Source organism: Hippoglossus hippoglossus, chromosome 8, assembly GCF_009819705.1.
Source record: "Hippoglossus hippoglossus isolate fHipHip1 chromosome 8, fHipHip1.pri, whole genome shotgun sequence".
In the NCBI taxonomy this organism is placed as follows: Eukaryota; Metazoa; Chordata; class Actinopteri; order Pleuronectiformes; family Pleuronectidae; genus Hippoglossus; species Hippoglossus hippoglossus.
This window is the reverse complement of record NC_047158.1, coordinates 17,050,093-17,064,972: the sequence shown is the minus strand read 5'-3', so window position 1 is coordinate 17,064,972 and position 14,880 is coordinate 17,050,093. Positions and strand designations below refer to the sequence as shown.

At 41.4% G+C, this 14,880-nt stretch overlaps 2 protein-coding genes across 2 annotated transcripts; one reads left to right on the top strand and one right to left on the bottom strand.

Annotated features, from left to right (window-relative positions):
- Positions 1–2,871: 2,871 nt before the first annotated feature.
- Positions 2,872–7,281, bottom strand: LOC117766094 (G-protein coupled receptor family C group 6 member A). The gene is made up of 6 exons (XM_034592803.1): positions 7,115–7,281; positions 6,354–6,645; positions 5,126–5,968; positions 4,723–4,938; positions 3,978–4,095; positions 2,872–3,800 (listed from the first exon to the last, which is right to left on the bottom strand). Exons 1-6 carry the CDS (start codon positions 7,279–7,281, stop codon positions 2,872–2,874), a joined length of 2,565 nt encoding a protein of 854 aa, XP_034448694.1.
- Positions 7,282–9,867: 2,586 nt separating this feature from the next.
- On the top strand, positions 9,868–11,959 carry gstt2 (glutathione S-transferase theta 2). Its single transcript, XM_034593733.1, has 5 exons — positions 9,868–10,135; positions 10,802–10,889; positions 10,989–11,139; positions 11,304–11,480; positions 11,563–11,959. Exons 1-5 carry the CDS (start codon positions 10,009–10,011, stop codon positions 11,707–11,709), a joined length of 690 nt encoding a protein of 229 aa, XP_034449624.1. The 5' UTR covers positions 9,868–10,008; the 3' UTR covers positions 11,710–11,959.
- The last annotated feature ends 2,921 nt before the right edge of the window (positions 11,960–14,880 follow it).

The following is a 14,880-nucleotide window of genomic DNA, read 5'->3' as shown; positions in this document are numbered from 1 at the left end:
TGTTGCGCTTCCTGTCCCTCGTGCAGCTGGTGTCATGGTTCACTTCCACAAGTTTATTCATGTGTGTCTGAGAGAGGCAAAGCAGTGGTTTCACGTAGTTAAATCTGAATTGTTATACATGTACGTTTGATTTGCTTAGTGGATTTCAGGTGTTATTTTTGTAACAGTACCCAAAGTCTACAGTTCAACACAGTTTTAATTATGACAGCACTGTTACAGTTAGTCCCTTGTATTAAAATCCAAAATCCATTAAATAGTTTGCTGGGAAATCGCATGATGTTACACTGAAGATTTTCACAAAGCTAAAAACCTCAACACACTTTTTAAAAATGAATCCTTTGTAATGGCAGGTTGACAAGGAAGGGCCCCACACGGGCCTCTGAATTCAATGTAGGGAGATTTGGGAGCCTACTCACATAATTCTATGACAAAGTTAACTTCTGAATATCTCATGATATCTCAACGTCTATCAAATCTGTTCATGTTCCTGCTAAATGATGAGGAGGAGGTTGGAAAAAAGCCAATTTATTGTTTAAATTGCCATGATTACAGGATTTTGTGTGATTGTGTGTGTCCCAGAAGTGTATCAGTGAAATATGATGACCATTGACACCCATAGAAATGAGAGTGCGATAGAAAAAAAGATGAAAATAAAAAGTTTTTTAAAGCAAGAAGCAATAAGGGCTTAAATGAGCTTCTGACTGTAACCGTCAACTCTGTTCTGACTAAAGCTGAAATCTCACCAGTGAACTAATTAAGTACAAGGAAGCCATATGAGTCTGCTCTCACTAAACAGTGGCCCAGTCCAAATACAGAGATATCCACACTGCACCGTTGATAAAGTCAGAAAATCCTGCTGTTGTGCCTCACAAGCAAAGCTTCACAACACTGGTTTAGACACTATGTTGAGATCAGTTGAATCAGCGAGGTAGAAATAACTATGGTTACGGTACATGTCAGGGGTTTTACCTACTGTAAGCTTTCAGGGCCAATTCCATTTCTTTTGACTCAGTAAGAGTCCATCACTCACAACCTACTCGCACAGCTCTTCACCGCAGTAGGTGTGCCAGTGTGGTTGTGTTTTACTTTGTGTGCGTTCGAAGCAAAATGTAATTTCTGTACCTTTTCAGCGTTTGTGTTTACACTTCACAAAACATGTAGACCTACACACTTGAATGGATAAGGTGTGGCACGGCATGGGGAACTTTTTGTCACTAAACAGTACATATATAAATATGATTATATACATGTATAGATAAATATTGTATATTATATATAGACGCACACATAGAGGTCAGATTGTTTGTTGTGCACTCACAGCATGAGGTATATATTTACCTAGAAACAGCGCTTCTTCACAACCTGTGCAGTAACCGGTCTGCCCATGTCTCTGCCCCTGCGCCTTGCCCTCTGTAACCCTGTAGCTCCAGTTGACCTCCTGTACTGCTCATCCTATTCTGTGTTCCAAGTGCCAATAACTTTGTGAAAGCCCTGTAACTGTGACCCAACATTATCAAAGGTAATTGCACATTAACTGACTGTAAAATAAATACAAATCATAGATAAAATGTCAAAAATGGATTAAATAATGAATATCTTAATAAAAGATTTGTAACAATTTCTGTCAGACTTCTTTGTGTGTTTTTATACTGTTCAGCTGTTTGCCGGGTGTTTTATTTTTTTTATTTTTGATCCATGTTAACTCTTTAACCTGCACCTGGATTATGCTCATGGAAGTACTCTGATGTAAATAGTTTTAGTTTTAAATTACTGACTAAATAAACCAGAGTTAAATCAATCAAAAGAATGAAATTTGCTTTGAAAAAAACTTTTGAATTCCAATTTTCTATTAAACAATTGATTCAAATATTTATTGAGGTTCATTTTTGATTAGGAAGTACATTTTTTCAAATATACAGTATTTGCATTATATGGAAAACTGCATTGTGAAATGAGCCGTTCTAATGTGAGTAATCATCCGTGAATCTTGCACACATCAGTGATTTCACACCTGGAGGCTGCCACACGTTCAATGATCTTCATGCTTCATGAACTTATCATCTCACACAGTTGTTTCGGACTTAATTTGCCTATGGTTTTGCTTTCATATTCATCTATATTAGTGTACAGTACAGATACCATGATTTGGTTACTTGAAATCGTACCTATGTCATGAAAGAGAGCAAAGTATGTCTTATTTTGTATGATCTTAAAAAAAGTACATCAAACTGATTTATTTTTATGTCTGTGTATTTACGCAAAGTGAAAACTTGTTATGAAGGAATTAACATTCAAATCAATTGTCGTTAGTAACTTCTCCACCACTTTAAGAAATGTTCGACCAATAGCATCAAGAACAGGCACATTTAATTCATGGTGGTTTGACTCAACAAAACTCTTAGTTTGGAAACCCTTTAAACGCCAGGTGTCCTTTGCGGCTCAACATTTGAAACCCTCACTGATTCAGTTTTCAGAAACAAGCAGACTCTAAAAATAACAAGCTGCTGGGGTATTTGGGTTGATGTGTAGGTCAGAGACCCAAATAAATGTTCAAGCACACTGGAAAGTGCCCTTTTTATAATCTGTCCATATAGAATGTGTGATGAGAATGCACATAATTATACTACTGTGAAGTATTAATGACTAAGTTATCCATTATCTTTTAAGGTATTTAGTGTGGATTATAATGAATGAAAAGTGTGCACAAATTATGTAAACAATTCAAAAGTAGGAAAAGCTATTTTGTTTTATCGGCAATGTTTAATAGTACTTTTAAAACAATACAAATGTACAACAGGTTTCAGTACAAAGCCCATTTGAAATTTACATTGATCTCCAGTACAAATGACGCTACAAAATTTTATACAATATTTAAAACGATGAACTCCTACTTCCCCTTGTCGTGTTATTTCTAAGCCTGATTGGTTGGGGGCCAGAGTTTGACCCCCTTAATGCTTCATAGCACTTGGGGAGAAAATGGCAGAAGATAATTCCGTAGCTGGATACTAGAATGGCTGACGCCTGCACAATAGTGCCCTCTTCGTTTCTGGTAATATAGACTGGGATAAAACACACCCATACAAACAAGTACATTAGCATGCTGAAAATGATGTAGCCCGTTTCACTGTTCTCCTGAGGAACCTTCCTGCCTTTGAAGGCCAAGAGGAAGCAAACCAATACCAGTAGACCCATGTAGCCCAACATAATACCAAAACCTATGTATGTCTCACCTTCAGTACACTGGAATATCTTCTCCATGCTTTGCTGGGATGGAAGTGTGTCATCAATGTCGGGAGAATCAAAGATCATCCAGAGAAGACAGATGATCCCCTGGACACTAGTTAACACACTGACAATCCAAGATGGCCTGTAAAGTCTGTGTAGTGGCTTGCTGGTTATATGGTCAAGGGGAACGAAGGCCAGGAAGGTACGATAGGCCTTGACTAGGATGCAGGACACACACAAGGTAAAGCCCATGGCATACACGACTTGGCGGGCCCGGCAGAGGTGTACACTAGGCTTGCCCAAGAAGCATAGCACACTTACAAAGCTCGCTGCCATACCAACCTTCATTACACAGGACAATTTCAACTCAGCTTTTTTTATAGCTGGGGAATCTCTGTACACCAAAAAGATAATCAAGGTAACAAGCAAAAGCAAAATGCCGAGGGCTGACGCTGCGATCACGACGATGGGATGAGGCTCGCTCCATCCCAGGTAGGACTCCGATCTTGGCTCGCAGTGGTCCCAACCCTTGAGAGACCAAGTTCCACTGGGACACGTTTTGCAGTTATTAGGATCTGTTGAAGATCATGATATACATATTCAAGGTTTCATTTACATTCATTTTCTCTGAAAACAGGTTTTAAATGGACAGAACTATTCAGATACAGCAACATGCTACCTGTATGGCCATCAGTATCTCAAGCTGCTTAACATTTTGAAACTTAAAAATAACAAATGCAAATCGGGCATACCCGGATCTTCCGAGTACATCCCCTCCCCACATTGGGTGCAGTTGTAACAGCAGGTTACATTTAAGATCTTCTTTTCCGAACCACCTGTGCAGCTCTCAGAGCATCGAGACCGAGGAGCCTGCAAGAGCAAAACGAGAACAACGGGCATCCTCAATTGAAATTTGACAAACATGTCAAACTTTAGTAGAACTGTAAAAGTAAATAAACCCTTTATGAAGGCAAAATATAATGATTCTGTCACCCCTCAGCTATTGTATTACTTCATGGTCACAGGAAGGTCATCAGTGGTTTCAACCCTGGAGCAATTATATAATTGTAAAATTATAGTGTAAAAGGGAATATTTCCCTCTCTAGCAGCGCCACCTGCTGGTCATTATGGTTTATCATGAATTTTCTTTTTTGTGTTGGCATACTGTGATATTCTGTACTAGCTCAGGTTCAAACTGCACCATCTTTTTATTAAATACATTTGAGAAGTTGAAAATGTTCCTCGATTTGGGCAGCGGCTTGTCATTAAGGGGTGATGGTGGGTGCCGAAGCCAGACCAGTTGAGAACCACTGATCTACAGAACATTTTCCAACCAAATTTACGGCCACGTTTTGAATGACCACACGGGAAGGCTCTAAATGACTGTGGTGACTGTCTGAACTTTTCTCCTGACTTAGGTACTGCCTTGCTTAAGGAAACATAGGAAGTGAGTTCACCAAGGCCATGAACTGTAAGGTGAGTAAGGTGTTGTCATACCGTGATATTGCCAGTCGAATACCAAGTGAAATCTTCACCATCAAATTCTATTTCTTCATTAAGGACCTGGTATGTCCCAATTTTTCGAAATCTTCTTTGTTGCCCAGACCGTTCCCATAAGACGAGGTCATATCCATTGATAGAATCACCATTTTTGTCAAAGTGAACATTCAGGTTGTCGTACGTGAACTCAACCTCCTTCAGTTCCCTGAGAAGCTGGAAAGCAGAATTTCAATTAAAATTCCCAGAGCTGAATCAATGATCACTGAAACAGGTGATGTGCAACTATTGTTCATAAGAATTCTAAGAAAATATAACAATAACAATGTCCTTCCTAAAATACAAGGAAGCAACATTTTGAAAGTGGAGTCTGCTCTCACGTGAAGGTGATAATAATCCTCACCTCCCATGGTGCAAAGTTAATATCTCCTGAGCATGAGGAGTTGTTGCACTTCAGAAGCTTTTTGAGAGCATTTGCCGTGGCCCACACTGCAACTCTATGGAGGAATGTTTCACTTGTGTCCAGAGCTGTCACAAGATAGTCATCGTTTTGCTCTTGGGGATCCTTGAGATCACATGCATTGCCAGATTTAATTTTCAGCAGATCAGGTGAGGGACAATAGGACGGAGGTTCGCTTGAGAAACATTCAGAGAGGCAGTTGAATCTCAGGTTCTTGTATTCTTCAATGAAGTGGTTGTATCCTCCTGGGGTTGCTGAAAGATTCCTCAGATAATTATCAAATGATTCACTCTTGCCTGCAACAAAGGCGAAGCCCAAGATGTCTCCAACCCTGTTAATACCATCCATCTGGGCTAGGGCACTACTCCGGGACCATATATCACTGGCAATCCAGGTCCTTGTTGTGCTGGTCCTGATCATTTCCTTAAAGAGCAACTCCACCAGCTCCGCCTTGAGGATGAGTAGAACCACCTGGGCTTTGGAGGAACGGATCTGCTGAGCCACCTGCTGGATGCGTTGCTCATTGTTCTCATGATCGAGGTAATGTGGCACCACCTCCTGGTAGGCCAAGCACACATTATTTGCACCAGCATCCCTGAGGAAGCTATCAAAAGCTGCCTTGCCGTAATCATCGTCTCCATACACAACACCGACCCAGTTCCAGTGATAGTGACTCATAAGTTTGGCCAGTGCTTTGGTCTGATGAATATCACTGGGAATGGTACGAATAAAACCAGGGTAGCGGAGCTTGTCACTCAGCTCTGGTGAAGATGATGTGCTGCTCAGCTGGTAAAATATAATAAGACTAGATTAGACCAAAAAACATACAAACAAACACACAAACACACACTGTCGCGTGTTAGAAACGTCTGTGAATAACATTTTCCTGCAGTAAACTCACATGGGCTAACTTGGACATTTTACAATGGGGCTGACGGGGAAGGTTTTGGAAAAGGTGCAGAAAAGCTGACTCGGACATGTGTGTTGTCACTTAAACAGCATAACATAACAGTACTGAAGTATTTCCTAAACAAATGAAAACTCTAACTGCTACGTGACAGTTAAATCTAATAACCAGGGCATGAGACACCTTCATAAAGTCAGTGGTCATAAATGAGAACATAGATTCAATGAAGTAAAATTAATTAGTAGAATAGCATGTGTGACTTACAAGAGGGACCATGTACACATTTAGCAGTCTGGCCACAGCAATGGACTCCTCAGAGTATTGGGCCCCTAAAATAATCTTGATTCCAGGCCTGAAGTCAGTGTAGTTGCATGCTGCAGTTAGAGAGCCGTTGACTGCAAGCATGTGCACGACATTCTGCAGTGCCTTGCTCGCATATGAGCACGTGTCACACATCAAATATCCAAGACGAACTCCTGGGAGGAAACCAGCTGCGTTTATCTTCTCAATTTCATGAATTGTAGCCAAGGATCTAACAAACGATTGAGGGTCGAAGCTGACAATAGAAAGTGGGGAAAACCGAACAAACATTGAGTTCTGTGGTAAATTTCAACGTCAATAACAGACTGACTAAATTAGCTAGAAAAGTATAAATTTGGGAGGCAAACTTTGTCAAGAAATTACCTCATAGAAAAAAACTGACATTTTAAAAGTGATGGCATGTGTTTGACGGGAAATTCAAATCCACAAAGTTACAAAACACATTTCCCTCTCGTCAATTGCAGTGTACTTTCTACTTCTTTTTTTTTTAAAGAATACAATTTATGCAGAAGCCCAATACCTGTATCTGAGATTTCTGAAATGTGACTAAAATGATATTTAATACTTCCAACAGCAACATGTCTCCAAAACAGTGACTACACTTGACTATTCACTGACCTATATGTCAAAAATGTTAATTGGAACTATTGTAGCAAAACAACCTTCTTGGTGCATATAGTGAATACAACAGGTCTCATACTCACTCTGAGCAGTGGAAGGTTTCCGGTCTTATCCGTTCGTGAATCGCATTCACTTTCTGGTGACATGGCAACAATATACCTAAAATAACATCCCCAGGGGTATGGGCCCCACAAACTGACTGAGCAAAATCACATCCACCCACAGAAGCCAGGACACTGCTCAGAATCATCAGGGCCGGGAGGAGGCCACACCGCAGGCGACACATCTGCATCTTAAATGGAGCAATGAGCCCTTCTCGGATCTGCAAGAATACCTTCCGTCTCATGGAATTTGGGAGGTGCCTGACAGTGGCGTGCAAGAAACCTGTTTCAAACCAGAACTGGAAGGTGTTTTAATTTTAAATGAAATGCCATCCTCCATGCATTCTTACTCTGACAGGTGCTGGCAGAAGGAAGCGAGGGACCGCTCTGTTGGAGTCAATAATGGAGGGAGCTGTTTGTGTGGTTCCCTGAGTGCAGTTCAGGGACCTTGAGAGTGTCTTGATGAGGTGGATACTCATAACTGTGTTTTTGAACTCGCAAACTCTGCACATACTGAACATGCAGTTGATCGTCAGTGTAATGGTTTTTGGCTGAGAAGATTATTTACTATGCACATGTGGTCCGACCGGAATTGCATGCATGTCAAAATCAGATGGCAGAAGAAAATATTTGGGCAGGGCAAAACATATAACCACTTTTTAAAGACAGCAAACCACAGACTACTGTGTAACTAAACAGCTTTTTATTCATGTGCTTTTTGTCATGACCCTCCTATTCGTGGAAATAACACTTGACGCTCCTTCAGGTTTTCTCTGGAGGTTATGTCTTCACTCCTGTCCTGCTTGTTGGTTGGTTGGTTTGTATGTTTGTTTGGAAGCAGGATTACAGAAAATAACTGAGCAGATTTCCACAAAACCTGGTGGAAGGATGCAGTGTGGATCAGAGAAGAATCCATTCAATTTTGATACACATCTGGATCAGCGGGTTCATGCAGGACTTTTTTCCCCCACTTTCTTTAACGTTTTTTAAACATTTTCAGCATTTTCCCAGGGAATAATTCATGGATCTTGACAAAACAGTACATTAATGAATCACCCACTCAATACAAATCTCTCTCCATTAATCCAATCATACTAACCTACGGAAAAACAAAACTACGGTGGGCCTGGGCGATCAACACAATGCAATTTAAGAGAACACATGCAAATGGGGAATCTTCATTAATTTGACACACCAGCAGCCAACAGAAGACAATCTGCAAATACTCACAACAAAACCAAATACTCACAACACTACTAAATACTCACAACAAAACCAAATACTCACAACACTACTAAATACTCACAACACTACCAAATACTCACAACACTAAAAGAGATCACGACAGCAGTCTCTGTGTGTGCCAGCGCAGCTTCATCTGAAATACACATTGAAAAAGGAATTAATCTTTTCTCTTGTGCTCCCTACATTATCACAATATCATTTTATAAAGTGCATGATTTGATTAACCTTGCACTACCTGGAAGGGCCAACAACATTCACCTGCATGCAGGTATGTGTAACCATGGCCTGTCACGCTTGTGGAGAGCAGTTGCTGACAGCTGAAACTGACAGAAAGTAAACAGGCAAACTGAACTCAGGACTAACAGGTAAAACCAGACAAAGGCAGGAAGTAAGCTACACAGAAACACATGAGGGAGATCAGAACTTCAAAATAAAAACAGGAAACCTCAGAATACCGTGACACCAGAGTCCTCTACTGATCTCGTGTGTGTGCAGGCCCCACCTCAAAGGTTCAGGTACGTTAGTGAAGAATTTCTGCATGACCACCAGGGACTCTTTTGGGGGTGGGGGGCAAAAATATTTACATGGAACACACGCCCAATTTAAGTTAGATGTTAGATAATCTATGGCACTCATAATTTACTCAAATTCAATATTAATTTTGAAACTTCCTTGAGAGGTGACACAGATATTTCACCTCACTATCGTGGTGACCCCTCACTGTATGAATGTCAAGTTTCAGAAGATTTTACTGTAGAATTTTTGAGAAAATTAAAGGTAAAGTTTTATTTCTTTTCATTATGGCACTCATAACTTGCTCAAAATAAAAACATTTAAATCCTTAAGAGGTGACACAGATATTTCACCCCCCTCTTGTTCATGGTGGGATTTTACTATCTTGTATTTGAATACATGTCATATTTTTTTCATGGCAGCAAACCCCAACACACCGACAGTAGAATTTACTGTAAATAACGAAAGCTCGTACTGTTTCCACTGGTGTGCCACTAGGTGGCGGTAGACCTTTTCAGAAAGGCGCTCAAAGTGTAGGGCCACGGTGCATTTACTGAAATAGTTATTGTATTAATATTTTATTTCTATTAATTTTAATAATAGTAATTGCATTATCTTTTGAAGCCGTGTCATTGTAATTTTGCAGCTGTGAGGGACTTTTTTGCACACTGAATGTTAAAGTTTTTGAAATTTTGTATTATTATCACGCAAGTTTGGAGAGAAAATTTGACCATATGAATCTGGACATCATATCAGGAAATTCTGTATTTTTCTTCAATATATTTCTTCATGGAAACCTTTGATATTTAAAAGTATTGTGTGGTTTTCATTAGAATACATATATATACTAATTAATTTGAATTATATTTGTCATATATGGTGATGTATCTATTTTCGCATGTATTCCCACAGAGTTATTTATGTATTTTATTTATATTACACCTGAACTGGAGTAGCTGCAGTGTGTGGAGCGGGCAGCAGATGGCGCCCGGGAGCCGCTCACGTCGTGCAGACGCAGGAGAAGAAGAAGAGCTGCAGTTTATGGATAATAAAAGTGACGCGTCTCGTGATTATTGATCATTTCCAGTCGCTGAAAGGTGAAACTCCTCTCGGGCAACATGGCGGCGGCGGGCGGGTCGGTGAAGGTGTATCTGGACCTGCTGTCGCAGCCCTGCCGGGCGCTGCACATCTTCCTCAACTGCGTCCGAATCCCGCACAGAGTCCAGACGGTGGCTCTGAGGAAAGGTGGGTCCAACACGAACCAGTACCACAACCAGCTGTTACCGAGGGAACCGACCGACTGACCGGTCGGTGCTGAGGTCGATTTCACGGTCGCTGCTTTTCCGCTCGGGACACTTTCTCCTTCGTCGTGACCTTTGCCCCCGAGAACTTTGCCCCACTCCTGTCGCAGGGGAACAAAACAAACCTCCTGCACGATTCAAGTTTAAAATGTGCAACAACAAAACGGGCGAAACGCAACTGAGTGTTTAAAACATGTTAGAAGGGGAAATCTGTAAAGTTCGTCACGTGAAAACACTGGTAAACAAACGTGTTACAGTATCAGCTGCTCTGCTCACTATTGTTTACTTGTAAGTGACTCTGAGAAAGCACTCGCACAATATTATGAAAATTAGAAACATTTAATTTGACAATATTCGTTTTCCCCTGTTAAATGTTTTTTTTGGAGTTTTACTCTCGTTGAGGATTAAGGGCAGAAGATGTCGCACCTTGTTAAAACCCTATGAGACAAATTGTGATTTGTGAATATGGGCTATACAAATAAAATGTGATTGATTGCTAAACAACGTCCTGTTAAAGTGGAAATGACGCTCTTTAGTCTGTGTGGCGTTTTTGTAACACCACTTGATTTCTGAATGGAGTTTGGTCTGAGCTGCTTTTTCAACTTTACAGGGGAGCATAGGACTGAAGACTTCACTAAATTGAATCCCATGCAGAAGGTTCCTGTCATGGTTGATAATGGCTTTGTCCTCACTGAGAGGTACACACACACACTTACACACACACACACACACACACACACACATATTTGTTTGAACTGACGACATGGATCTGTTTTCTGTGTGTGTGTGTGTTGCAGTGATGCCATCCTGAAGTACCTGGCCAACAAGTATGATGTCCCAGAGCACTGGTATCCACGACAACCAGAGAGACGAGCCAGAGTGGACGAATACACAGCCTGGCATCAAAGCTACACACGACCACATGCTGCTAAAGTCTTCATTCTGGAGGTACCAACACATTTCTGATGCCCATATATCTGCCGATATTTATAAATATATTTAATAATAAAAATGGGCAATGATTCCTATGATGTCATTAACTAACCCTTATGAGAAATAAATGTTTGTGTCCAGTCACTGATCATCACTGTCTCTGTCTCCACCCGCCTCAGTTTCTGCTCCCAGCGCAGTCGGGCTCTCCGGTGGATGAGGTGCATTTGAATCGTGCTCTGTCTCAGCTCGATGACACGCTGGATAAACTGGAGTCCATGTACCTCCGCAGGCAGCCTTTCCTCTGTGGTGACGACATCTCCGTGGCTGATCTGCTCGCCGTTTGCGAGCTCATGCAGGTCAGATTGATGGAGACATTGATCAGCTGACTGAGTCAAGTTAGTTGCGGTTGCTAACCTGAGTTAACCTGTGTCTCTGCAGCCTATGGGGGGTGGCAGGGACGTCCTGCACAACCGTCCTCAGCTGCAGATGTGGAAGAGCAGAGTTCAGACGGCTGTCGGTGACGCCTTCGACAAAGCTCACGCCGTTCTGTACGGCATCAGAGACCGCCAAAAAGCCAAGCTATGACATAATCACAGGGCGGGTCCACTGCAGTGAAGTCACACAGAGGGGCGGGGTCAAGAGCCACTCTGAAGGAGGAGCCCATCGTCTTCATCATAATCATCTTCGTCATCATCGTTTAACTATTAATCTGGTTGATCGTGACACATGGATCATGGCCGTCATTAGGCATTAGGGTCCTAACTACTACAACAAATGTTTTATTAATATCTTTGGATGTAAAATATATAAATTTATTAAAGAATCAGCTGATTTGCCTCATGTGTATTTTGTGTTTGAGCGAGAGAGTGCACATTTACTCGTCATGGACTCTAAGACAGCCTTCCTCCGCCTGCACAATATTATGATAAGAAACATTTGATTTTACAGTATACTTAAATAATTCAATTCAGTTAGAAACAGGGAAAAACAAGCTTCTTACCAGTTAACTCGCTCTCACCACAAGACTTGCCTTCGTGACATTGTCTGTCCGAATGTGGGCGATCAAATCCTGATTCAAAAACATCTGGAGGGAAAAATGCACTACACTCTAGTTTGGTAGTTATATAATTCTCCAGATGTGGGGCACAAGAATCTTAGCATTTCAAAAAGGTGATAACGTTTTGCACGGGCATGAGAGATCACAGAGCTTTGCTGATGCCATCGGTAAAATGGTGTGGACCCCACTGACAGAAGCCATATCACCGGACAGATGTAAAATGCAGGAGAGTCATTAGATATCAGTCTGGATGAATTAAATGATTGAAATAAAGCAGGCCCAGTAAACAATCTGGTGACTAATGCTTCTCTCAGCTTTACAGGTGACTTCTGTGTTCCGTCCTCTCCAACGTGCACATAATGTAACACAGTTTTGCTTCAATGCAATGGAATGAACACAGGGGGCACTATTTGTCAGTGATGGGATTTTGAAGAAGCACTCAACAATGAACCAAACTCCAAATTCACCTCCAAACAAGGTGCTGCTTTGAACCCATGACCAGTGTGACCGTGCATTTCAGTAGATTAGTTGTATGTGTCCGTAAAAGATGCAGCCACTCGTCTAGAAATGAGGGAAGGTCACATTCCTGTTCATTTTGATGCATTCTGGCCACAAAGACAAGTTCCCACTGTTGAATCATGTTTTTAAAAAATGCAGACGTCGGCCTGTTTCCCTCTGTAGGTCGTAATTTGTCAAAATGCCACCGCACCAGAAACAATAAGTTGCACAACAAACATTCCTCTGGAAGTAGGCACAGCGTAGGAAATGGAAAGACTCTCTAAACTCTGCAGGGGCAGCACCCCTCCAAACTGATGCTGGAGAGAAGCACCTTATAGTTGTTATGATGTCACACCCATTGTAACTACTAGTTCCAGCTACTCGTGAAAGCACTGTGCAGTTTCTAACCACCACACAAACTGGGGGAATGGATTCCATTGCCCAAATATGGTTCTCAGGGAAGTGGCAGGCCCTGACGCAATGCTCGGCTGCTGTTGCTTTAAATGGCTCCCGGAAACAAGGGCTCCCACTCACGTCATGGGTTTTCCTCTGCGTGTACCACAGGAGCAGGATGTGCTTAATATGGGCATCTGTCTGTTAACCCCCCGTCCTCCTCCCTTTTCGTTTTTCCTGCTAAAGGAAGTAAGACACTGGGGAGGGGGATGGGTGAGACTGGAGGAGAGCCATCAATGACTGTTCCAGATAGCTGGGGCAGTGGAATGCTTTTCATTCCTCGTGGGAGAGAGACTAAACATGGACAGAAATATCTGCTTCAACGTCTGTTCATCAAAAAGGTCATTGCAGACAGTCAACTTCAAATTTGTAAATGATTCAGAAACACGTCTTTTAACATTCCAAAAAAATGACCTTTATTTACTTGTTTTTTGAAAGCAATCAATTATTTTTTTATTCGTAAAGTCCAAATTCACAAATCACAGTTTTTCTCAAAGGGCTTAACAAGGTGCGACATCCTCTGATCCCCTAAACCCTCAGCAAGAGTAAAACTACAAACAGAAAACATTAACAGGGACAAAACATAAACCTCAGAGAGAGACCGGGATCCCTCACCCAGGACAGATAGAGGTGCAATAGATGCCGCGTGTTGAATATTTACAACCCTCATAAGAAAAGAGTGTCGAACATAAATGGAGCGGTGTATCAAAGTATTAATACAAAATAAAATGTCTGACAGAGATAAAGGGAGCAGCAATGGCAAGTGTGCTGATAGAGGCTTTGCCAGTAATGATAGTATATGTGAGCAGACATATTGTACATCTAAGTAATCTAGTTGTAATCATAATCCACGATCGGCTGCCACCACGATCATGATCCACCACAACCTGAGTTTTTTCACAGTGGCAAAGCAAATGTGTGGGGAGTTTTGTTGTGTTTTCGTCTGCAGGAGAAAATGTCGAACCTTGAATGTGGCTGGGCTCATTTAACCTGGCCTTAGGTTGTTCACTAATGAGACACTAACTGTGTCGGTGAGAAGTTAAAACTAATGTATCTGAAGGAGATGTATCACAGGCCGTTCCTTCACAACCGGCCCAGTCGACCACATGCACCACGTCCTTTGACTGCACTGTAAACTCTCTCCGGTTGTACTTCATGTATAATGTGCAATACTCATTTTCAATATGTACAATTCAACGTCTTTAGTGAAATCCTTCTACATCCTATATATTCTGTTTAATGCTGTTTACAGTTCGCAATGTACATATCCTGTTTACATTGTGTATATTTTTTAATATTTGCTTGTGTTTTGTATTGCATATTTACAAATGTACTACTTTCATTGATATTTCTATCTCCAATTTCTCCTTTGACCTTTTCCAGCATACACACGGCCCTTGTCAGGACCAGTGGACCTTATGGCGACCAATGCCTGGTAAGTACGGTGGCCGAGAGAGAGCTCAATGCACTGCAAATTAAGAAAGAGCCTTCATATATTTGATGACACATCCGCGCTAAAAGGTCACAACACGTGCAAATACAGAAACACGCTGCAAACGTAAATGTTTCCAGGGGACCCAAAAAGGTTCCACCACCACTGACGAGTAGCAGAACTCAATAACTCCACAAAGAATTGAATTAAAGCCAAGTTCGTGGCGCTTCTGTATTTACAAACGTTGTGACTTTTTGCAGCACACGTGTTGTTACAAAATAGATGCAGTTATTTTCTTAATTTGGAAGTGGGTTTT